Source organism: Prorops nasuta, unplaced genomic scaffold, assembly GCF_024137725.1.
Source record: "Prorops nasuta isolate Cenicafe-Biocafe unplaced genomic scaffold, Cenicafe_Pnas_1.2 PNAS00002, whole genome shotgun sequence".
In the NCBI taxonomy this organism is placed as follows: Eukaryota; Metazoa; Arthropoda; class Insecta; order Hymenoptera; family Bethylidae; genus Prorops; species Prorops nasuta.
The window spans coordinates 5265274-5291761 of NW_027116799.1; the positions used below are offsets into that span (position 1 = coordinate 5265274).

The 26488-nt window shown below is 46.4% G+C and overlaps 1 protein-coding gene across 1 annotated transcript in view; it reads right to left on the reverse strand.

Annotated features, from left to right (window-relative positions):
* Nucleotides 1–26488, reverse strand: part of hth (homothorax) — a 330111-nt gene that overhangs the window by 151854 nt on the left and 151769 nt on the right. Inside the window, exons 9-10 of the mRNA XM_066743762.1 lie at nt 6979–7089; nt 6777–6809 (exon numbers count right to left, since the gene is read on the reverse strand). Coding sequence (XP_066599859.1) covers nt 6777–6809; nt 6979–7089 — 144 coding nt within the window. The remainder of the gene's footprint in view (nt 1–6776; nt 6810–6978; nt 7090–26488) is intronic.

Sequence of the window (26488 nt, forward strand, 5' to 3'; positions counted from 1 at the left end):
GCATCTTCGGCGCCCATTGTACTCGGGAACGGCGCTTTACTCATTGTACTCCTACACAATAATAATTGCGCTAATGATCCCGCTCGAAAATCGCTTCGTAATCGCTTGAACGTTCCAGTATCTGCGACTGGCACTACGCATCCCTCCAGCGTCAGACAAGATTCTCATTCTCCCTCCTCCTCCCCCCCCCCCCCCCCCCTCCCCAATTCCACCGACATCACAGACTCGCCATTCGACCAAATTAACCCTTGGTTATTTTTCAGCCGATTCTTCAAAATAAACAAAACTTTTTTTTCAATATACCCAAAGTCGAGATTCGCTCTCGAAATAAAAGTGAAAGGGAGGGGGAGAAGGAGGAGGGGTTGGATGGTAGCCACAGGTGCGGCAGAAAAAATAATCATGACGATCCAGGAGGAAGTTTACGGGTGGAGGGGACTCTGATTTGCAAGGTCGAAGGGATGTTTGCGTTTACGAGCGTGTGTGTGTGTATGTGTTTGTCGTGCACGCACCGATAGAGTAGGGGTTGGCGTGCGCGGCGTACGTAGCACGTACACATATATGTAGTGCTACGTAGGAAACGGTAGGATACGCAACGCGGGGCACTCTCTTCATTTCCAGGCTGTCACGAACAGAAGAAGATTCGGGCTGCGTTTGACAGGCGCAGGGTCTGGGTTGGGTGCTGCTGCCGGCGCTCTCTGCAGGCTGGGAGACTTCGTGCGGAGCAGCACGAGGAGTTGGCGAGGGTTTGTCGGGGTATCGCAGGGGATGGGAAGAGAAGCTTGGCGTGTGCCCATATACCGGTACCAGCGAATGTACCGCACTGTACCGTTCCACACCGAGAAAGAGCCCTATTCTACTACCATACTCCGTCCGCTGTATACCCCTCCTCCTCCCTTCACACACACACATATATATATATATATATGCTATACCGGCGTTCGCCTCTTGCACGATTTTTTTCCTCCCTCCGTCTGGCTATAGCTCTCCCGAATCCCCTTGCCCTCCGAAATGGCTCTTATCCCTCTCCATGACACACGCACCCGAAAGAATCGACCCCTCGTGCAAATTTCACGTTTTAATTATTCCGCGGTCGGTCGAGGACCGGGCCTCCTTTTGTTTCCGCCATGCGTGCTACTGCACAGCTACTGCTTCTTGTATATAAGGCGAATCATTTTTTACACCAACCTAACTCCACGCGTCCATATATTTAAAGCCGATGATTTCTTTGTGCGCATCTAGGAAAAACTTGCGTGTACCATCGGCTAGTGCCGTAAACGTCGAAGAACGTTTCGTTTAGCCCGAGTAATAGAGTGAAAGAAACGCTATTCGACGAAGGATAATTAACCGTACGGGATTAAAGTCGGCAAGCTGGACGGACCATTATCCGACTTAAGTAATTAGAAAAAACTTCCGGACGTTCTTTGTAATTATCTTTATTTATGTACAGGCGTAATTACCGCGCGGCGTTGCGGGTTCACGAAGGTCCGAGAGGTCCTCTATCGAAGAAAGATAATGAAAGACGCTCTCCCCCCCCCCCCCTCTTTCTCTTCTCCAACGCACCACTCCTGAATCCCATGACTCGGCTCTCCAGCGGCCACTCAAGACCCGATTAGACGCGCTCGAGTCTCAGTTAGAGACGTGTATATAAGCTCGGGACTTTTGCCGATTGAGAGTCCATCCCGCGAGGTTATCATCGCCTCGCGAAAGGAACTCGACGTGCGAGATGGCCTTGAGATGGAAAGAATTTTATTGCAACCACCAGCGATACGATCATCGCCGAGAAGTTATTACCCGTTGAAAGAAATCAAATTGCGCTTGAGGCGGTAAAGACGCGCGGCCGATAAAGCGATTTTCTTGCTGGCTCACTGGCACCACTGGAGTTGGCCGCGATCCAGTGGCGTTTGCCGTCGATTTGCGATCGCTTACTTATTCCAATATCGCCGCTATCTGATCCATCCTAACGGTATATATGTAGTACTGTACGTCTCTCGTTTGGACAAATTTTACAGGGAATTCATTAGTGAAAAGTGTCGATAAAAGTGTGGAGGCTGTTAAAAAGTGGAAGCAACCACTTAAGAGTACTGAAAACTCTTTAATTTCACACCAGCAGCTGTAACAGAATCCTAGTGTTCCTGCACGATGTTCTTTCCCTCTCTCTCTCTCTCTCGCCCTGTATAAAAGCTAGAGTCGGTAGCGACCGATAAGTACGACGACGAGCGGGGTTATCGCGCGAGTCGTTCGCTGGTCCCGGCGACCATTACGCGCAGCTGTTCGGCACAAGGTGGATCCTTGGCATGACGAACTACCGCGCGAAAGTTTCATATTTCGAAAAATATCGCCTACGTGTCGGTTGGCAATACTCGCGACGCATTACTTCGGACGAAAGAGGGATCGCGGGGTTGGTCGAAATTTCGAGAGCTCTCGGGCAGAGAATATTTCCGCTGGAAAGTGGATGCGAGGGAGAAACGTTGAAAAGAGCTAGCGGGATGTGGGGGGGGGGGGGGGGGGTGGGGGAGGAGGAATAGCTGGTGCAGGATTTTGCGAGCGCAGATGCAACGACGGCTGCTGTTTAATATCGGAGCCGCACGTGGGCACGGCGCGAGACACATTTCACTAATATTGCAGCGCGCGGTGGCGGCACCAGCAGCGCCAGCACCACCAGCCAGCCAGCCAGCTAGAGGCGCGAGCTTTACATATCTCCTGGCGCATTAATATACTCAACACATATATGAATATTACAGAGACGGAACGGAGCGAGAGACGCGAGAGTGAACCCTGCGTATAAGTGTGTACGTGTACGTATGTATGTATGGAGCTAAAGCATTGTGCCTATCTTGGGCTTCATGAAATCTGCGCTTCTCTCCCTCTATCTCTCATTGTTCCGCGCAGCAGCTTTGTGCCTTTGTGCCCCGCGCAACTCCGGAACTATTTCCGTGCCTTTGAATAAGGAACTAATGAATACGGACCGAGGCTACGTACGGCCCGCGCATCGCCTGTCTCGCGGCATCGCGTTCCTTCGCTACGTCATCCCTCTATCTCTCATCCCCCTCCCCCCTCCCTCCCCATTTCTCTCGCTTCCTTCACCCAAAGTCATAACTACGAACACACACCACTATTTTTACGTGAATTTTTTCTACCGGACAATCTTCCTTGTTTCCCAATCAATTATACAAATATATATTTTTTATAGAGCATAACGGGCAGTTTTTAAAGAGAATTGTTCATTGTTAAAGTTTAAAAGTTTAGCTCTTTTTTTTCTACGGCTTTTGGTCGTAGATTGGCAATTTTGCAGCGGAGTTTCGGCGAGGCGAGGCGTTTTCTGCCTCCATGGGAACCTATTACCCTCCCACCCTGGAATGGCCGCCCCTTTGGGCGATGGTCGACTCGATGCGTACGCGTGCATGAACACACGTACAGGGACGCACGTGTGCACGACGTGGCAAACGCGCGTACGTAAGTGCGTATGTATATACCTGAAAATTATACATATGTACTGCGCGCAATGTACATACTGTGGTATACGTAAGACACGGATCTGCGTGGGGCTTGGGTGTAAGAGAGAGAGAGAGAGAGAGAGAGAGAGAGAGGGATGGAGAAAAGGGAAAGAAACGAGAAGAGTGAAGTTGGAAACGAAGGACAGACAGATTCCGGAATGAGAGGGCGAGAGAGAGACGGGGTCCCAGTGATGGATCGTCCAATCAGTGCCGCGAGATGGAGCACGAGGGAAGCGAGGAGAGAGAAGATTCTCTCTCCACCTATGGCTCGAAACGTTGAGAACCAGGGAGAAGAGAAGAGAGAGGTCATGGTCGGGTCGGTCTCCTGCTAATCGAAGAACAGGAGGTGGCCCCGTGCGGCTACGAGAATTCATCCGCCCTCTTTACTGACCGCTGTCTCTCTTGCACACATCCTATATCTCTGTCCTCGCGTCGTTGTGTAACTTGTACCGAACAATCAATACAACTTTTTCCGCTACTCTTTTAAACGAATTAAACCTAAAATTCTCGTCTCCTTTCAAATTCGTAATTTCCTGCAACGAGTCTATATATATATATATATCCCTGTGATGTACATTTATTCGAAAACTCTTGATAATAATAAATAAGAAAAATTGGCAGAATTGAAAGATTTAGATATGCGAAATGGGATGGGTAGAGCAGGTATTCGCGCTCGCAACGATTGTGCCGTTGACTGAAGCGCGAAATGGCGAAAAAGAGGGAGGGAGGGAGGAGAGCAGCTAACAATGGCCGCCAACCAAAACATCCGATAAATCTAACCGGCACGGACCTCAAGCCCCGAGGGGTTTTAAACTCTCTCACCCCTAACACAGAGGCGAGCGCAACCCTTACATTACGTTACACTCACGGAAAAGGGAAAAGGGAGCCGTGTGCCGGTGCACACTGGCTTGCTGCGGGATGCGCGGTCCGGGGGCAGCGTGATGTGCGACCCACGAAAAACCAAACCGAGAGAATTTCTCCACTCTCTACCCCACACACACACACCTCGTCCTGCCTCTCTCTCTCTCTCTCTTACCTCCGAGCCGCTAGAATGCTACGGCACGATCGTAGAATACCTTTCCAATATCGCCAACTCCATATCTCTCGCGAAAAAACTAAATTGTTTTTCCGATATAATTTACAGACTTTGATAATATCGCTAAATTTTCTAAACTGTCACAAATCCAAGATTAACGTTAAATCCTAACGGACCATTTTTCTTCCTCTTCGATAACAAGATTTCATATACGTTTATAGGTGGTTTCATAATGAGATCCGGCTTGGTACACACTATTGCAGGACTTTGAGAATTTCATCGTATTTGTTTTGCGGCTTGATCTAATTTGTGTCCATGTCCCCTTAATCCTGTGGGTCAGAGAAGCTCCACTTTTCCGTCAGTAGACCAGAGCTTAAAATTCTTTACGATTTTCAAGAAAAACTGGTTATTTTAATTTTGGCTATGGACCACCCAGTAGTTGAAAAATGTTACTGCTAGTAAAAATAATGTTTTAAATAGATTTTAAAATTAGACTTTTCAGAGCCAAGCGCGAAAATATCCATACAATCATTTTTCTACGACATTTAACATGTCCAAGCATCATTTAACTAGACAACTACAAATTATTTTGGTCTACGAAAAACAAAATCTAATAATAATAATGTTTTAATCATTTGCCCTCGCGTTATTTTGGTATTCGCGAAATATAAATCTCATCAAAATCCATAGCTGAATTATACTTTAGTGAATTTTTTCTGGGTAGGAAAAGAGTCGGAAAAAACAGCGGGATGTTGGAGGAAAGAGGGAGTGTAGAGCGTAGAGTGGTTGGCAAAAGAAAATAGGGGAAAAGGAGAGAATAAAAAAGGTGGAAAAAGAAACGAAGAAAAGAGTGAAAAAAGGGGAAGAGAGGAATACTGTGTGTATATGTGTGTGTGAGGCAGAGAGAGAGAGAGAGAGAGAGAGAGAGCGTTGGCGCTCCACCTCCTCGCGATTCGCGGGCAGGCAAAGTCGGTTTGAAGGAAGAGGACGCCAAAGGAGGAGAACGAGGAGCAAGAGAGGACAGACGAGTCAGACTGAGAGAGGAACCCGTGGCTGCCATGGTTACCGTCGCATTCCCGCCTCGCCTCGTTGCCATGGTGATTCTCTTCTCTCTCTCCCCTCTCTCTCTCTCTCTCCCTCTGTATTTTCCTTCTCTCGTAGCCGCGTGCTCTCGCACACACTCTCTCGTCTTTCCCTCTCGACGCCAGACGCGCGCCAACCGCGCCGGAGGGACGGCGAATCAACAGACAGAAAACGATCAAGAGAGACGAAGATGCTCGAGAAACTACAGACTACGGACAGAGCAACGCATGCGCGATCACCGCAAAAACTCACTCGAAGCAATATCGGCATTGTTTGCTCCTATCCCTGGATAAAAACGACATTCTCCATCTAATTGATATTTTTCCTCGTGGATGCAATGAATCGAGTAGGACAGCATGCACTCGTTAAAAAATCATCGCTTGGTAAAGTTCGAGTACGCGAACACCTTGATCTCTCGTCTTTAATCTCTCTTTAACAACATTGTACAAAACATGGGAAGTGTTCTACGAGAAGCGTATAATTTTTAAGATACATCGAGAGGGAGGGAGGGGGGGGGGGAGAGTCAGTGTTGTGCAATACTTGTACATACAAATGTGGAAAGGAATGAGAGGAAAGATGATAATACAAGGAGAGCGATGTGTTTTCATGTAGGAGGGGGAAGGCTATGAATTTAATCCCCTACTCCTCGATGTTGTGTAAATCGTTCTTGACGTTTACTACAACGTATCAGAAAAGGTTTAAGCGCCTTATTTATAAGCTCAAATTTTGATTGGTTGTCACTCGATATCAATATTTATTCAACACAGCGAATGCCCCGAGCCCGATTAAAACTTGTTTATGTCGCCAACCATCCGCTCCTCCCACTGTGCGTGTGCTCGATTTGCAGGAGCTTGCAACTGTACTTTCTCGATCCCTTCCCCGTCTACGTTCATCCATAATCTCATGCACAATTTGCCGGTCGGTCGTTGCAAAAAGAGGCCGCCTCGGTGATTTATGATCAATTGACTTTTCTGCCAAATTTACGAGGGCAGTTTAACAATCATTGATAAATTAAGGATAATTTTCGTCTGTTTATCGCGCGCCTGCGCGACACGCTAATCTATTTATGTAACGATGTTTATCAGTCGGCGAATACGGAATCTGGGAGAAATATATGCAAACTAATGAGAAAGCGTTTTTCTAGCAAGGACGCATGCTCTTACCTAATTTCCCAAGTAGGAGCGCGGACACTTCATCTAAACATGAAAAAGATTAAAGACAGTTGAAGCGAACTTTGTTAAATATACTAAAAATTAAAAGTGAAATGTGAAATGTGGTGGTTTGAATTTTGGATAATTGTACTGATGCTCTGTTGGTAGAAAAACGCTTTGTGTGAATGAAGAAGAGATTGTTCAGGTGACTCACCAGGGCTGCCGAGGAAGACGGAGGAGTAGAGGACCCCACGACGCGCCGCGTCGCTCGCTGCTCTTTGCGCGTCTGGCGGCGAACTCCATTCTCTGCGTGGACACCATTTGCCTGAAATCACAAAGAACCAATTCAATACGATCCGTGTGCAATTGCCTTAAAATCCACGCTAATCTAATCAGACCGTTGCATTTGCATTATCACTATTATTATTATTACCATAGAGAAGAGATCCTGAATGTTACCGTGAAAATTTTGCAAGAAAACTTTTATGAGGTAGACGGTGCAGGTAGGGGGGAGAAGAGAGGTTTACGCTGAAATTTTAACACTTCCCAAATAGTATACGGCGAATGCAAGTAAAAATAGGACGTGTCAAGGCGAACGGTGCATAGCTCCGCGAAAAGGTGCGCCGCTAAAGTTCGCCCAAAGGAGCTTCCAACGGCAAAGTTCCGGGCCCGAGGATCAAGAATTCAATTTGCATCGAGAAAGAGGAAAGTTGCTCGTCGTGACGCGGCAGGAATCTCGCGGAAATTTAAGATGGCGACGATGAAATAAAGCGGATCAGGGTCAGCGATAAAAGGAAGAAGGGGCGCGTGCTCGCTCTTATATGAAAAAGTTGGCAGGTTGATCGGATGATCTCCCTATACGATGCCAGTCGCGAAATGAGAATGCGAGGAGGAATTTCGCATTTCGGCGTGGCGCGCGTAATTCCTATGCCAGAATCGTGTCTCTTACATGTAGGAAATATCAAGTGAAATTGAGAAATATTCGGAGATGGGAGTGTTTATTCGCGTCACGATTCAGAAGCGAGCAGGCGTATACTAGCTTATTCTCCAGCGCGGCTAGTTCCCACAAGAGCAGAGCGGGTCTTCCTTTATTCCGCGCTGGCGTGCTAACCGCATGCGACGTGGTACGGCCCACTCGCTGAGGAATAATGACGCAATTATAATAATTGGATACATATATATATATATATATATATATATAAATGCGCAAAGCCTTGTCGTGGTACAAGGCAGTATCCGGTCCGGTGATTCTGCCCACCTGACGGAACAAACTGTGGTTATGTACGCTGACAGGCACGTGAGTAATGCGAAATCAAACACGAGAGGGTGACTCTGATTGGCGAAATGACCACAATTACGTAGCCTGTATAAGGCAATCAGTGTCATCGCTCGATTAGGGTGTTCCTTTTCTGGCCATGCTCGCGAATCGCTGGACCTCTCTCGATGCATCTATAGGTATATATATGGTATGTATATGTATATATATGAGCACAGACTGTAGGACGTCGATTCAGTCGGCAGCCGAAATCTTGATCTAATGCAGTCCTCCCTATCGTTATATATCTACTTGTATAATAATAATGCAGAAAAAGGAGCACGGTGATGAGGAACTCCTCAGCTCCAACGGAATTGGCCAAGGTGGAAGGGGACTCGCGAGAGTTTGATTTATAGCGGTCGCAGCCGGGAGAACTCCTGGCTGCTGCAGTATTGCAATTTTCCAGATGCGAAAATAGGAAAGGTACCTACTTTATTTCCAGGGAGATCCGGCCTGAATGAGGATACACGGTAAGAAAGGGTGGTATTGGGGGATAAGAGTAAGCCGCGGAGCGAAGTAATTTCACACGAGAGAGTAGGGTGTTGCCGGGAGAGCCAACAGAGCCGTAGTCTTATCTCGGAAATATAGCAGTACCTCCGTGAAAATTATATTCTTGAAAAGCAGAAAATTGCTCGCTTCGAATCCAAACACCACTATTCTCGACCAACGACCTTAGCGAAATATATAAATTTTCCTTCATTGTGTTCGTTATCGATTTTTTAGAGACACGATCCATCTAAATACTTGACATTCGTGCGCACAGAAAATTCCGTTGTTTTACCAAACGATAGAGTCAACATTGCGATCCTTTAACGTGAGATCAATTTACGGTAAAGCCAAATGACGGGTCGGAACGACTCGGTGATTCGAAAATAATGGTCATTCCGAGATCCGGGGATGGGTAGGCCGAGATATATAATGATGAAAAATTACAGACGAGAGCTAGAATCTCTCCCGACGAAACACCTATATACCTCTGATAGATTTCCAACACCTAAGATTTCGTCTTTCAGTACAACGCTTTTTCATTATTGCATGCTGTATAAGAATAATGCTTAATTGAAGGTTTACGCGAATGATTTTTATTTTCCACACAGTGTGTCGAGGGGCAATTCGGTATATATATATGCAAATCAGAAATGCTGGTGATATACAGAGATAAGTATTATACGAACAATGTATGTATCAAGATTATTCAGAGTCATTTGGTCGACGTGTCACACGTTACGAGAGACAACGTCACTGGAATCTGAAAATTCTCCAGAAGGCACGAGGCAAAATACTGTGTATATATATATATTAGGTACCTATAAAATCCTTAGGTAGCAGTAGAGGATACTCCAGTGAACAGAAATGAAATTTATAGGTTGTAGGGAGGCAGCTCAGCTTATAATAATAATACGCATCAGTCCTGAAACACTGATTTACCGTGAGAATGCTTAAGATGATTCCTTCGAAGCTGGTCCATCAGGAAATTCCACGAATACCAACACTCCTTTTCCAGAGACGCATGATTATTCCCTATAATGACATATCCCACGACCATACTCGCAGTCCTATTCGAATGTTGGCAATTAGATTTTACGAGCTGTAAACCTGGGGACCAGGCCATCCGTTCACGGCAATTGGAAATTAACGCTCGTTATTAGGGGTTCTCGTGTGCGATCGTCGATCGGTCGCTTAATGCAAAAACCTAGTTTATATCTAGTGTTAATGGGGAGTCGACGGAAATTTTCATTGACTTTAGTGGTCACGGAGTCACGGGGCTTTCGCCGCGATGGACAGACGCATAAATTCGACATTTCCAATTCCGCCGATGGTCCGTAAATTATTCTCGCATGCCGGTTGAAAGTTTAATCGGGCTTGGTGATTCGATCGGCAATCCTATCGCTGCTTCGGAAAACGAGCTGGAGGATTTGCTAAGTGGCCTCGAGTGAGACGTCTCCTTTGAGCGATCACCGTGGCTAAATAGTGGGGTTAACGTCGGACGTCTGGATCGTTCGCGTGTTCGCGACAGTCATGCCACGCGGGGCCAGTCATGTATACACACATATATATATATATATAGTATATTAGGATAACGAACCGAATGAACGAAATAGGAGCGCATCATCGTCGTCGGCACCGAGAAACAGTTTTTACTTCCCTTCGCAGCTGGAAATTGTATAGCAGATGGGTACTGGAGCGAGCGTTATTTCTCAAGGTTATACGGGGAAGTAGAATAGTTAGATTCCCAATAACCCTATCAGAGCAGGGGGTAGGCTGCTCGCTATAAATAAATCAATATAACCTGTTTCCACCCTCAGACTCCAAGCCATCTTGCTGTAAGGAAGTGACGTATGAGCCTCGCATCTTCGGAACGAGGGTGGCAAGGCCACCCTGTTATTTCACAGTTAGGCTCGTCCTTCCTCCTCAAACCCCTCCGCCCCTGACACCCATCCCACCATCCAGATCCCGCTTGCAAGCTCGCACGAGTCCCCAGGGAAGCTTTTGTCCTCGAGCTGTAAGCGACTTCCTGACAGGCTAAGTTTGCACCTGCTCTCCTTCTTCCGCTTTCTTCCTTCGTACTTTCAACTTTTGCTTTTTCACCTCCTACTAACTCTACTCCCATACTTCTAAAAAAACTCTATTATTTTCGTTCTTCGAGGTGGAATATTTTCAATAAGAATAATGTATATAATATCTGCTGTAATAAGGATACAAATGAATCGTTGACTCGTTGCTTGTTCGGCGTTGGAATTGATAAAGTGGAGGCAGTTTGTAAGTGGAATTTGGTGACGTCCGCGCACTGTCGGGGAGACAGGACGACTCACTACCGTGGGCACGCGGCATAGTAATTAATCGTAAGCAGCACGGTACGCGATTTTCGCCGCTATCTGTCCAAGCCGCTTCTCTTGCCCACCTGTCACCCTAACGGACCTGTCGAGCAAAGAATAGCCGTCGTAACCGGACCCTCGGGAATTCACGGTGATGCCTCGCTCGGTTGCTCAAACACTCCAACGCGATAGAGAGATTAAAAGTGAAAATTTTCAAAAGTCAAATACCACTGTCACCATATTCAATATAATATACAGAATTGTGAGTTTTAAATTCCATGGCATAGGAAAACGCGTAGCTGTTCTCGGAATTTCCCAACGATCCGATAGCGTCAAGAAGCGATATTTATTGGCGATGACAATTAAAGGCAATGGACGGTTCGCCGGTGCTGCCTTTGTTTACCCAGTCGAGCAGTTGGATTCTATGGTAAATGCAACGGGACGGGACCGAATGTTTATTAAGACGAACGAGCCGGTGAACTTTGCACGTTGGTGAAAAAAAGGAAGGAGACGAAAGATAGGCGGCAAAAAAGGACGAGAAGAGTTTCGTAATTGGGTCGAATTAAAGCGCCACACAATCGAGCCGATTATGGAGCCGGCGAGGGCAAAGAGATCCGTTTTATTAAGTGGGAATAAAGATAAGAGTTTGGAAAGCCACTCGGTTTCCTATTGCGATCATTTCTGACGCGAGTCAGACGGATGCACGATTACCATTAAACGCGCGGTGGCGAGGAACGCTCGGTGGCCGAAGGACTGCGTTCAGATAAGATCGGACAAAGGTGTTAACGTAACTCACAGCGACGACAGCTGACTAAGAGGTGGAGGGGGGGGGGGGTTGCTAACACTGTTCGCCAGCGTGAATTTCGCGGCCTCCTCCCAACACACGCGCGGCGCGGTCCCACTTCCGCCATAAAACGCAAATTCACAATTAACACTCTTCACGACGCGCCGCTCGAATTTACACCGGCACTTAGCACGAGTACCGTTCGCATTTCACTTCTCTTATCAGCCCAGATATTTTCCTCGAATTTCACATACGTATACGGCCTGACTGTATAAAACTGCGCTGCTTATATGCGCCCGAGCACGCAAAGCGCGCGTCCACCATGGAAATTATCGTGAATTTTATTAGCAATGGCATAAAACCCCCGGAGTATTAGATCCCATGAATTATTTAACGTGGAAAGTTTTGTCTCGTGCAACTTTAGAATTTTTGCAGAATTTCCCGGAAGAAACGATTTAATGGAAAAGTTGGAGTGAAATTATAATAATGAAACTATTGAGAGAGAGGGACACGTGAAGTTGTACGGTTGTACAAAGGTGCATGGGTATAGGACGTACGAACAAAAGAGGGACTTGGACAAATGGTGGAATGGAAATCACGAGCGGTGACGTCAGCACGTGACTCGTGACACGCGCCGCTTTAATTACCGCTACAATGCCAAAGCGTCGCCGAGAAAAAGGGAAGGGGGAGGGGGGGGGGGGAGCCTAGTGGATGGAAAGAGAGAAGAAGAGAGTGATAGAGGAGTGGATGCAGCGTGTGCAGTGGATTCGTGCTTCGTGAGCGCACAACGGCTCTCTCTCTCTTTCTGGCAGATTGCCTACGACCCACGACCCGCCCCCGGGACCTCGGAACCACGTTCTCCGAATTACCGGTCCCGTCGCTGCAACAGCAGTGCACTTAGCGTAAATTCACGGCGAATCGACGTCGCTTGACGTCTCCCCCCCCTCCCCCTCTCTCCAACCCTCTCTTTCTCTCTCACTCGTCCGTCAGACACACAGAGTTACGAAAAATCTGCCAGCTTTTCCAGCCGTACAAGATTTTTCCCGTCCACATAACTCTAGACGACACACTCGCACGTCACAAGAAAATGCATCGCCGCGATGAAAGAAAATCGCTCTTGACAATCTGCGAAAAAACCGTCCCGTTCAATCACTATATATATATACTTACGGTAAAGTACAGTCATTTTTTTATGTTTAAACTGTTGTGAAACAATATAAGTGAAAAAAAAATATATATATAAAAACGATATCTCGACCCGATAAAATTTCATAGTTGTATATCTTATCGGTTGGTTGTCGAAGGATATTCTTCGTTCTCCTATATCCCATGCGGTATCAGTATCGGTAACGGATTTACACGAGGTTTTCGAAAAACTTTCAACGGAGAGGGAAAAAAAATGAGAGTCAAAGAAGATTATACGGGACGCGTAATCTTGGTGGTGTAGGAAAAAAATTTGGTTTTGGAAGTGGAATTTCGTGGCGAGTAGGCGCGCACATGTGACCGTTGAACGTAGCTGAATGTCCCGCGCGTTAGCGATAACGGATAAGCGACGCGAGAAGGAATCCTGGCAGAAACGAAACGAAATTCGAGCGTGAAACGTCAAGCATATTTTCCTGCAAAGCGCGGCCGGAGCACGGATACACAAAAATGGCTGATTGCTGGTGTGTGTTATGGCCGTGGTCACACGACACACGGCCCAGAGAGATAGGAGAGATTTAAAATGTTGCGGCAGGTCGGGAGACTAAATGATGATAAACTATCTGGCCAGTCCCTGGTAGACTGACCCATACTGGCTCGAATTACTGCTGAAAAACAAAATATAGGCCGTTCCATATATATATATATATATATAAGTCGCTAGAGCCTGCACGAATCTCCTATACATATACATAACGAAATCTCAACGCTTTTCAAGAATTTCTCCGCATCATTATGAAACTTTCAGGTTTTCATTATCCGCTGGCCGTCAGGTCTAAACGAACAAAAAATCTAGAGCTCTCGTTCGAATTGGACTCTGGCGAACGTCGGCCCTCGGTTTTTCGTATTCATTAGTACTGATGTATGCAACAAGAGAAAGGGAGAGAGGGATATAGTAGAAATTATTAATCGCCGCTATATTGGCTGGAAATAAAAGGCGAAGAGATTGCAAAAAGAGGGGGACTGCTGGGCCAGATGCGCTCCGAACGACGGAATCGTTTCTGTTTGCCTCGGTTTCTTCTTTTTTCGGCGACTATATAGCGTCGACCAGTTGTGTGCGGGGTGGAAGAACAGAAACGGAACAACAAAGAGAAAGAAAGAGAGAGAGAGAGAGAGGGAATAAGCTTTGAGCGCACGGATTATTAATTCCCTCGTTAAAATCCGACCGGCCGCGATTGTTATTTACGAACGAAAATTGTAAATACAGCGAAAACGCGTATCGACGAGGAACCAACACTCCCGCGCCCGCGGCCAATTATTAATCGCATCGGAGCTAATTAAATCCGGAAAACATGCAAATGCACTGTTTATATTTCAAAGCGACGACACATCCAGCTGAATCGAGCGAATAGGAGGCCATCGGGGGCCGGGCTTGCAAGACCGCCCGCGGGATTTGGTTACAAATTGCCCATAAAAATATATAAAACACGATTGCGCTCTATTAATTACTTTTTTATACTCGCACGTCCCGTATTAATTAGGCGCGATCGTAGCTCCAGCGGTGGATAAGCATCATCGCCAGACGGTAATTACGATAAGAGCCACGATCATTGTGTGACGTTTAATGAACTCCGCCAGCAACTCCTCCAATCAGAATTATCTTTCCAATTTCACGCATGCTTTACGCGTCTAATATTTTAAGGGATATTCCACGCAATGATACGCGCTTCGATAATGAATAAATAGTTAAGAGGAAGAAAAGGCTTGGGGTAAAATTGTCGCTGGTTGAAGGAAAGGAGAAATCGGTGGTAAGAAAGATTCGAAGGACGTTTATGCGATGGGAGGTAAAAGGGTGCCTTGCCCATGCTGCCCACTGTCGGTGAACGTGGTAAACGCGATCCGCTCAGTCCGAGCGCCACACTTCGGAGACTTTGCAAACTAATTTCTGTCTCTCTCTCTCCCTCTCGCTCTCGCTCTCGCGCACTGCATCGTACTTTCGACCCGAGCGGAATGATTCGACGCTGAAAAAGCAGAGTGCAACCATCGATATCGTTGTTGACTCTGGCATACAAAAAGGAGAAAAATCCTGATGATATAAAAAGCCTAAGGGGGAAAATTAAGAAACTTCGGGAGGGGGAGGGGAGAGAAGCAGAGCGAGAGGGAGAGGGAGAATATAAGGGCTGAATTGACCCTGGCGAGCGAGCGTTTTTTCGGGTAATTACGTCGTTAAGCGCGAGGCAATTAAGACGCAAGAAATCGAGCAACAATCACATTTACGGAGCGGCCGTCTCGCTACGGTGTATTGATCCACGATGGTGTGATGGCGCGCGAGAGGGTCGGAAGCGGAAAGAGAGAAAAGAGTGAGTGAGTTAAGCGCGCGAACGGGACGAAAGGATAAAGGAGAAGGGTATATATAGAGAGAGTGGAGGGGGGAGCTAGCGAAGCGAGGGGAAGTTAAAGGACGAGAGAGGGGCAGCAAAAAAGCGCACTGTTCGCGTTTTGCTCCAATCGAATCTTTCCACCAAACTTACCTTCAATTTTTTTCTCTCCGCAAAACTTTCATCCGGGAACGATATAACGGTGCAGGGGCACGATCGGCTACCAAATCCACGATTCTCGGCTCTCGAAAGTCCAAAGAAATGGGGACTGGCTGATTTTCCTCGTGCTTTTTAAAAGCCTCTCATAAGCGGGGATAGAACGGCGATTGGCTATTGGCAGTCTATGTTTAAGGAGAGAATTGCTGGTCGTTTCGCGTGGAAAATATGGTGTTTTTCGAGGGGCTGAATAATCGAGCTGACTGGCATCGTTGGTTGCGAGGCGGTCATAAAAAGTGCATATCAAACTGGATGCATAAGGCTCGTGCACAGACGCTGCCATGTATTACGCGTGGTAGGGCAGGTACAAGGTGGGAGGGGGGAGTCGACGAGCGGCCGATAGGGGAGGGAGAGAGTTGCGGGAGACTGAGAGAGGGGGAGGTTTGCTGTAATTTGCCTCTGTGTGTGTGTGTGTGTGTGTGTGTGTGAAAGAGGAAGCGAAAGAGAGAAGGCAAGCGAGGAAGAAAAAGGCTGGTGCAACGCAGTGTGTGTACATGCCGGCATGGCGGTGATCAAACGATATCGGGCTTCTGGATTAATTTATGCACCGAGGGTTGTTAAAACGCGAGACTCAAAGGTAAGCCGACTGCTGCAATCATACGAATAGCACGAGGCCCACCCGTCGATGAATTCGTCTCACCTTCATCCACGCCCTATTTAAATACGCGTAATATCCATCCTAGCTCCTCCGCTCCTCCAATGACCAGAATAATTAGTACGCCTCCTCATATATCATGTTACAAACTACGAGACTTTACGTGGATTTCAATTTCTTCCACAAAACAAGTTAAACGATTCCTAACGACTCGTAACGAGCTTCTTTTACCAAGCTCGAGGAACCATTTGTCCCCAAAATAGCGCTCCTGCAGTACAATTGGTCACGTTTACCTTCTTTATCTCCACTTTTCAGATCGTAAAACGACTGGATGCCCTCCTCCACCCCCTGTCTCCCTCTCTCTCTCTTTATATATATATATATATATATATATATATATATATATATATATACATCAATAAACGATGTACATATTAAAAATTTCCATATAGCCTCGTGTATATCGAATACCTTTCTATTTATCGCTCTTGTCACTTTCCTCCTGTACTGATGGTGGTGGAAAGCCGGCCACTTCTCCTCTCATTTTTCGAGCCTTTCCAAAGGAGAAATTTTCGCGAAATGTTGGGCGATCCTTGGAGGCGGTGGGTCGCCGGAAGAAAAAGGAAAAGAGAAGGAGAAGATTGTCGGCAGCCATGGCGTCAGCTGTTTTGTCCCGGGGCGCGCCCCGTTTCTTTATACCTTTAGCCCGGAAGCACCGATCCCAATATCGTTCCCCGATATACTATGTACTCCTTCTTGCCGTTTGCACACAGTCCTGAAACTGCATCGCCGTACAATTTACGAAATTGACGCTGCCCGATGCACTTTTCTACCACGTACAAAGTTCTCCCAAAAAATTTTGGATGCACCAAAAACATATATATAAGAACAAAATTTAAGCCCAAAGTGCAAATATAGCGCACCAATATTCTCCGAGGTTTGTTTATATCGCTAAATTACGATTAGGATAATTAGCAAGTTCGCCGAGGGTAATCGAAGCAAAGATGACAGTTGTTCGGGATGATTCGGTTGGCATGACAAACGTAATAACGCGCGAAAGAGTCACGCGATTCGACGAACGGTAAGAATGGCTGGGTAATAACACGGTACGATATAACTTTGCTGATCGGTGAAACCGCTGGATAAATGGACGAGGCTCCATCGATATATGCATAGAGGAGCTGTCACGTGACCGACAGCGTGCGTTAAGTAGTCGCGCGACGAATCTATCAACGACGCGACACGACAGGTGCGCGTCGATAACGCCACCGACAATAATTGCAAATCGTAGCCGCTGACCGCCTGCCACGTACGTCGATCAAGATCAGAAATATGGTAAACATTGCCTACCTCGCAGCGATATAGCTCGCACTGGCGTTATTTCCAAACGAATATACGAAAAAATGCAGTAAAATATAAGCGCGGCGAGTGTATATATATATATATATATATATATATATATATATACATATAGGCAGTCGCAAGTGGGAAAATGAGACGAACGAGGCTTATCGATCCAACGCGGTATAATTTTCCATAAAACGGAGGAATCGTTCTGTCATGGCGAGAATTCCAATCTGACGGCAGAGTCTGCGGAGAGTCTGGCAGGAGGCAGGCAGGCAGCTAGAAGAGCGTGACGGAGGAATAAATGATAAGACGGGAGATTCCAGGGTGAAGAGATTGAAACCGTGACTGCGCCATTAGCATCGAGAAAGATTATCGGTTTCGCAAGTGGCGATCTGGGTAATCCAAATCGCGAGTAGAGCAGGAAAATAACGTCGTTAGGTCGGGAACGGGGATCGTGGAAGGTTGGGATCTCGGTTATACAGCGATAGCAGTATAGCAGCGGCAGCAGCAGCAGCGAAGGATTCTCCTCGGGCTCGTGGATGAAGGGTGAGAGGGGGTGGGAGAGCGAGGTGGGGGTGAGTCTTGAAGGAGCGCGAGGGGGTTAGGAGCCGGAGGGTAACAGTTACGGCGAGGCAGAGACGGTGCTGCTGCGCGAGGGAAACTCCAAACGGGAGTTTCCACGGCAAAGAGGGATGGAAACGGGAATACGATTGGTTTGTGAGGGTCGCCATTCACGGAGGTCGCTGCGTTGCCGTTTGGAGTCTGCGCTCTTCCTTGATCCTGCCAGAGAGCGATCAAGAGAGAGAGAGAGAGACAAGAGCACAAATAGAAAGAGAAAGAAAAAGCAGAGGTAGAGCTTCGGGGGTGGAAAACCTCCTCTCGCTGCGAGCTACCAGAAGAAGGTAAAAGATGAGAAAGCGAGACGACAAATGGAAGAAAAGAGATCGGCCGAATAGAAAGGGAGCAAACTGCGCTGGCCAATCCCCGGCATAGGTTGACGGACGTCGCGACGCCCTGCGTCACCTTCATCGCCGACGCCCTTTTCTGACGTCCGCCACGAAAAAGAAAGCAAAGGTTAACAACGACCTTATATTCTCCTAGGGAAGCAGCACGAATCGAAAAGTTTTCTTCCGAGATAACTTGTTCGAAAAAATTCTTTCCGATCACTCATGAATTTATGAATAATATGTATAAAAATAGAAATGAAATAATCGCAGAGATCGAGTCTCTTCTGCATAAGTGTATATAGAGATATTGGAGTTTCAGCGATGAAAGGATCTTGCTAATCTATTCTGACGGCTGCAGCACGACGAGGAGGATTCTTAAAGGCAAATGTGTCTCAGTAGGTGCTTGCTTGGGTACTCGAGGTGCTTGGGTATCGAGCTCCTAGGTCGCTTGGTATGTTCTTGGCAGAGGGTCGCCGCCGTGACGGTACACTTAAGGCGTTATTTACGACGCCGTTTCGCGCTAACGTTTAGGTTGGGGCAGGTCGGGTCGATAGTCTTTGCTCGATATGTTTATGACGAGACCGAGCGTTAAAGGATTGCTTGCTACTAGCAAATCGTACCTACTCCAATGGCCAAGGCTTCTCCTAGATATGTGTGTGCATATAAGTATATATACATATATACATGTATGTATATACTCATTGGCAAGGAAAAACCAAGCAACGGGCGAATCAATCGAGCAGATAAACAACGGTTTACCAGTCTCTCCATAAATAATTTTCCCAAGAAACTGGTAGCGATAGTGACAGTTTTGGAATGCAAATGAGAGAGGAGCTACGATAGGAGAAGGACGTCGGTATATGGAAGGTGGAAGCAAGTTGTCCGAGGAAGCTATACGGGGAGAGGGCAAAGGGATCGCGATGTGTATTTAAATTTAAACATAATGCAAATCGAGCGAGATAAGATGAATAATAATCGAAACGACGCGGTCGGTCAGCTTCTATAGTATATATATATATATATATGCACGGTGGTGCTGGCGGACGACGGGACTCGGGGAGCCCGATGATAAGACGCTCCAAGGCGACCACGCAATTACCGTGTCCAACTACTCAACGATAGCCAGTTTATATTCCCCGGTGAACGAAAACACTCGAATTATCTATATCTACTTTTCTGATACGTCCGGAGATTCTCGATAAGTCAATTTTTTGTGCCACGGAAAAAAGGAGTCGGCTGTTGGCAAAAAAGTAGGATGTAGAGCTTATTCGGGTGGAAGAGCATCGAATTAGCCGCGAGACGTCAGTCTCGATTAAGATCGAGCCGCAATAAAAACTCGCCTCTCTCTCTCTCTCTCTCCCTCTCTCTTTTTACAACCTGAACATTAATAGAGAAAAAAACTGAGCATTTCCGAAGACACGGAGTGCATGAACGGGCTCGTTAGGCACCGTGCCGCTATAGTGACTTCCGTTACGTCAGAATGCACGATGTACCGTGGTTACAGCTGCAGCCATGCATTTCGCTCGATAAAAAGCCCGCTCGATGGAAATCATGGATGAAATAAAAAGGTCGGGAAAAGCTATGCGCGAGATTCGAGTCCATAGAAAATTTCAAGCGTCTTCTCGAAATGCAATAAGACTATTTTTGTGGCTCTCGTTGTGCAGCAGCAATCGAGGAAGATTGTAGATGATTTTAAAGTAGGGGTGTGTGGTGGTGGATAGGGTAGATTATTGTATCTCTCGGAGGAGAATAAGACGCTAGTGGGAAAATGTGAAGCTGAAAGGTAGATAGAGGGCGTGCTGAGCTTCTGCATCGTCACGGGACGGTGCAACAATGCAGCGAGCAATGGAGGTAGATAGGCAGATATCCGATTAATTCCCATTGAATGTCTTTATTGTATTTAATGCTCTCTCGCCGGCCCACGAAGGAAAAGGAGATAAGCTTCGCTCGGCCTCTGCAAGACTCGAGCCGCGGTTCGAGCAGATACTGCTACGATATACATATGCGCAAACCTATAAACACACTTATACACACATACACCGATCGCTACTCTGTAATACGTAAATATACTCAGACAATATAAAGCTATACGTATAAAGAGTTTCGAATTTAAAATAGATCCAGCGAGTATAAAGAATGTACATGAGAAAAGAATATCTGTTACCATTGTATGCACTGAGTCCTAATATATTTCACCTAATCTACTTTTAATTAAGCCTCGCGATAAATCATACTAATCGATTATAAACATCGACGAGAAATTGTATCCGCGCTATTACGTATACCTTACCATTTTATCGCGAGTAGTATCAATGTAAAAATTCATGTTACCAAGCACTATAATTTACCACGATTGGTATCAATTCGTTAAATGCAATTGTTTCTTAAAGCACAATGGAAACGGAAAGTTTTTCCGTTCATCTGTTGCAGGTAGCAGAGATATTATATATATACGGTATGAAATGTAAACGTGGCACGAATCAGGCATACTCGTTCAAAGACGTTTTAATTAAGAGAATAAGTAATATACGTCACTCCCACGTGGTATCACCTACTTATTCATGGTATAATCGCGGAAAGCGATCAGGGAGTTAAAAAATGCACGAATACGTGGGGTTTGAGGAGATATACTCGATTAAGAAAAAGAAAAGGGAGGGATTTTCTTCGGATCGCACGGTCTGCCGGAGTTTTCCCTTCGCGAAGGTGCGAAGCGTCTGTTTCCGTTTCGCGAACGTTTTACCTACGCGCGCCAGTCCCTTCTGCCAAGGTGCTAATTACTCGTTCGTCACACGCCGTAATTATTGCGTTTTATGCTCGTCTCAACAACAGGCAGCCGCGTCGACGATCGATACTCCCTTCTCGCGCCGTATCCGAGAGCCGCCATCGGGACAAACGAAGAAAAATCCCTAAACTGCTTTCCCGAGCATTACTTTTATTGCTGTAAACAGGCATTAAAATCGTCAGAGTTCACGGATAACACTGACCTTACGTACGTTGTTTGGAAAACACAATATCGGTTACTCGAGCGAACCAGTTATAATTAAATTCATTGCAGTCTCTCGAACGATTCGATAATGCTTTGCCGCCGTTTATATACGTACGCGTTGTGAAAGCGAAAAGTTTCCTGCAATCGCGAGCAACAAATCGATGTGTACCGCGCTCTTTCGGACCTACTATATAGATTTCAGGCGGCTGGTGAGTTCAGGGTCGAGGCATACAGGTGGTCCATAACATAACAGTCACTGCGTTTTATCCGGCAGTAAACCGGCGGCAGGAGCTTGCCTCTATGATTTAATACCCCCTTCCCTTCCCCTCCCCCCCCCCCCTTCCCTCCTTTCCAAGCACCCCTTATGACCGCCACTCTCCTCCACCCCACGCGCGCCTAGAACCCGCGTGCCTGCCTATATATACGCTAACCCACTATCAAAACGTAACGACCCTATATAGAATAAATGCAGTCATTATTATTCGCATCCCGTATACAAATTCTTCGGCAACGTTCAAGAAACGGCCGCACTTTGTCAGCGTCAGCCAACAAATTAAACAATTTCGTGCCGTGTGGCTCGGAGTAAACTCGCTTATATCTTCCGCTTGATTGACGTGGCATATACACGGCCACACGGCTCACGGAGGACAATTCCAACTTTGATAATCCGCATAACTAGAAGCACGGAAATTCCCTTAATATCGTTAATTCGTATTCCTTGTTGTTGGTGGCATGCCACGCGCGTCGTGGCTGCGGGACCATCGGAGTACCGAGGAACGCTGCGGTATACACATCGGGACCGAAGGTGACTGAGAGCCGCGTGGGGGATGAAGAAACAGGCTGGCTGACTCGAATATGGGATCAGGGAGGATAAAAAATAATAGGAAAGTCTGAAATAGCCTATGATCCTGGGATCGGAATGAGACGATTGGCGAAAAAAGAGCTAGGCAAGTGGATAAATGATGGAAAGAGAGGAAGCAGAGTGAGAAGATGTGGTTGGATGGAAGGCAGCGGTGGAATGGCATTGGGGAAAGAGGGGGGAGGTAGCTTTGGCGTGGGTCAGGGGAGAGCGAGGGGTAAGGGGGAGACGTGGGGGTGGTTTCCTTGCTTGGCATCGAGGAATCGATACGCTGGTGGGAGCCCAGCGCCACCAACGTCTCCGCCGCCCTACGTCATTGCACCCAACGACCGGCACGGACCCTCTCTCCCCTTTCATCCCTTTCATCCCTTCCTTCCTTCCTTCCTTCCTTCCTTCCTTCCTTCCTTCCTTCCTTCCTTCCTTCCTTCCCTCCTTCCCTCCTGCCTTCCATCCTACACCACTTTTGTTCAGCTTCCAACCTCTCTCGCCTCCCTCGCCCCTTCGAAGGCCGCCCTGCGTGGGCTCGCTCCTCTAGTCGCGAAAAACCGGCTTCCAACTGTCCAAACTCCCAGCGTCGCTAGCGCTAGACTGATACAAGCGTGATCTCTTACGAATCCACCTAAGAACTTTTACTCGCGCCAGCCATTTCCAAATCCAAGCGCTTCTCAAGTTCGACTCCCACTATTCGGGATTATCATCGCGAAATATAATACTGCGAGAAACTTATACCTTCCCCCAAGCCCATTTTATATACACGTACCATGCAGCGAGAAAGTATAATGGTTTGCTCGAAATTTCAAGCGCAACGCTTGGAGAATCTATTTTTACGAGCGGGCCGAGACTCGAGTTGTCTGGGGGCTGTCGAGTAATTATGAAAGTGGAGTTGGATAGGATGCAAGAAGGCTGCGCGCGATAATTGAATTATCGGTTGAGCTCGTTACGTTTTTAGGGTTCGAGGAGCGAATAAGCGAGTTTCGTCGAGACGGTAGCTGCTACGTACTTTCGTGCAATTTTAAAGAACGTTCGGTGTACCTCGAGAGTTTGTCTTGTTCGGGTTTACATTATTCGTGGTGAGAGTGCGAAACTAAGGAGACGTCAAAATGACACCGAGGAGCTTAACTTTTGCTACTTCGCGATGCTACTGCAAAAGTATGTGTGTAAGTCCAACGCACAGAGAATGTCACGGGCGTTTGCGAGAAGTTGATATCCCTCGTGGATTTCGTAAGCGCGTTCTTCTACCTTCTCTCCTCTTATTTATTCAAATTGTATTCGTCCGTCGACTCGCCTTTTCTTTTCTCGCTTCGCGCATTTTACTCGTTTACCGTCGCTTAAAACTCCGATAAAATCCCCGTGTCTCCTCATCTCTTCCTCCCGCTTCTTCGTCTTCGATCCTTCGATCGAGCTTCGTTCCAAATAATTACCAAAACCAATGATAAGGCTCGTTGTGTATTTAAATTCACTTTGGAAATATCATCGCGAAGCATCCATGCATGGCAGTTATGCCGATTAATTAAATAGTTTAATCGCGATTCCATAGATTTTGCTGAAGCCGTGTTTGCGTCAATTATCGAAACGTTGCGGGATTTAATTTTCTTCTCAAATTCCACCACGTGGCGTTATATATAAACAGAAATTTCCTTCGACGCTATTGGGGTGAGGTATACGCGTGGCAATGGTACAATATAGCGCGAGAGGATTTTGCGAGAATTGAAATATCGCGTTGCTATATTGCTGCTGATTGTTTAACGCATAAAAAGCACGGTCATACAACATGTGTCGATATCCGACTGTATTATTTATGAGTAGAAAATGCCAAAGGCTACCAAATATAATTTTAACGAAATTAATAGCGAATGCTAATTTTATTACCATTTTCAATGTTTCTCTAGAACAATTTATGCGCGCAATTAATAAACAGTGTTTGCGAATGAGAGAAAAAAATATATCGTTGCATAGATCTTATAAATGTGATGGTTGACAAAGAGCCGTGCATACAATATAACGCGTCGAATCGAGTAACGATAATTTCCTGCGAGGAGATGAGCGTTCGAAGGAATAGAAGAGTTTTTTATTTGGCAACGAATGTAAGAAAGGTTGAGAATCATCGGTTCTCGTCAGGTTGGAAGGGGCTACAAGCTCGAAGCATCCAATTGGTCCATGGCTCCCGTAGTAACCTATTCCCGAGAAGCCTTTGGCTTTAGCGGAGTCGTAAAAATAATGGAACACGGTGCAAGCTGGCCTGCTACCTAAATAGCATGTAATGACAAAAGCTGCCTCGAGAGATACATCCTACTGTGCTCTTTCGACGCGAGCAATAAACATCGACCAACTCCTAATTAATACGTCCTATCTTTACCATACACGATTATTCTTATATCCGCAGCATGGCTCCCTGCCATATGTAAACTCGATTCACGCTACCACGCTTTACCATAAATTCTAAATTTCAATAACAGATACTCGATCATCCGGATACTCGAAAAATCGAGAAAATTCGTCGGGCCACGAAATTTTATCTGGAAAACAATCGCCCGTTTAAATCCGTAAAGCGATCTTGCATCTCGCTGATTTTCCGCTACTGCAGGATTCCCACCTGGCCGCAGTTGACATCACCGTCAGCAGAAAACCCCAGGGCTTATAATCGAAAGTCTAAAACTTACCATTTCCTTCTCGGTCCTCAAAATGCCGTACTCGCAATTTTACAATTATTGACTCACCTGCAACAAACAAAAGAAATCGTATTGTTATGATTTGTTTATCAAAATGGGGATTATTGCTGACAATTGCTATCGGATTGACGAAGATCGATCAATCCGGATGCGATCGATCCGAATCACCGAGAGACAAGAATAAACATCGAAGGCCTCTTAAAAAGCAAATCGATCTGTCGACACGCGCAATGTGCGCACGCGTGAGCTGCTGGAAAGTGGTGAGCCTCCACACACACACACACACACACGTGTAGACACGCGCTAATACTGCACGGGTAGTCAGTGGTATCCCCACGATCCCCACACACACGTACAGTGCGCAGGTGAACGTGTATATAGACGACATACATCATCGCGGGACTAATTTCCACGATAAATATTTTACGGACGGCCATTATACGCGGGGCCACGTGTCCGTGCGATATAAACTATGGACGACTATGGCAACGTCCAAGGGGTTGGCGAGGACGAGCCAACCACCGGTCGACCTGTGAAACTCGCGCAAATGCCGTTGCGCAATTTAAGCGACGCTCATCCGCTCATTAAAATTTGTTTACTCGAGCGATACTCGCCACTCTTCCCACAGGACCCTTCACCTCGGGGACTCCGTAAACGCGAACGATGAGATTAAAGCTTGAAAAAATTGTGAATTTAAAGCGTTGACCAAATTGCCTCTTCTCCACCCCCCACCCCCTCATTAATGTAGATCCATGGAATGCTTTGCACTATAGAAAAACTTTATCCTTGCCTTATCACAGTCAGAGTCCTGTATATATGTATATGTGTATATCGATTAAAAACATTTATATACCTTTGTATAGTCGACAAGCATCAGTAAAATTACTGCAGCGCTATTCTCGTTTGGTACTATATAGAAACGATGGTTTCTGCTATCAAGTAGAATTGAGAAAATTGTTATAAAGTTTCTATGTACGGAGTATCGCGTGGGAGTCGAAGAATTGACTTGGTATAGATACAAATAAAGGACAGCGTTATGGATTAACGCGAGACGACCTTTGCCAAACGGTATAAAGCTATATAGAATTGCATCGCTGTTCCTTTTTCTAGATAGTTTGGAGTTTGCGAAGCTGGCAGGAGTAAAGAGTGGATTGTCACAAGTGGTTCTGGTTTGGTAGCGGAGAATTCGGCGACAGGTGAACGCACAGTGGTAAATACCGAGTGACGAGTGGAGAAAGGTGGTGAGCGAGCGCCGTGCGTGGATCTCACCTGTGTGAACTTAGCGCTAGGTGTGCCTATATATCGTCTGTTGAAAGAGCGTGCGGCCATTGAAAACGAGATTACCGCAGCGAATCGCGCTTCATTAACCATTCAGCGATTTACCCTTCTGGCAGGTGCCACTTTGTGCGTCTGTCACCTTGTGAAAGGGCCGAATCTCCTTAAACGAGACGCGTCAAGCCGCAGCAATACGTGTGAACTTGCTCGAAGCTATTCGACCAACACGGAAATAGCTTCACGCTCGACAATAATATATATATATATATACGAATAAAAAATACCACGCCCTTTTTCCAGCATCCCACACCTTTTATACTCGCACGAGTACCAATAATTATATTTGATAACGAGCTCCATCGTGGTTAGGACTCGCTACCGTTCCTTTACGCCATTT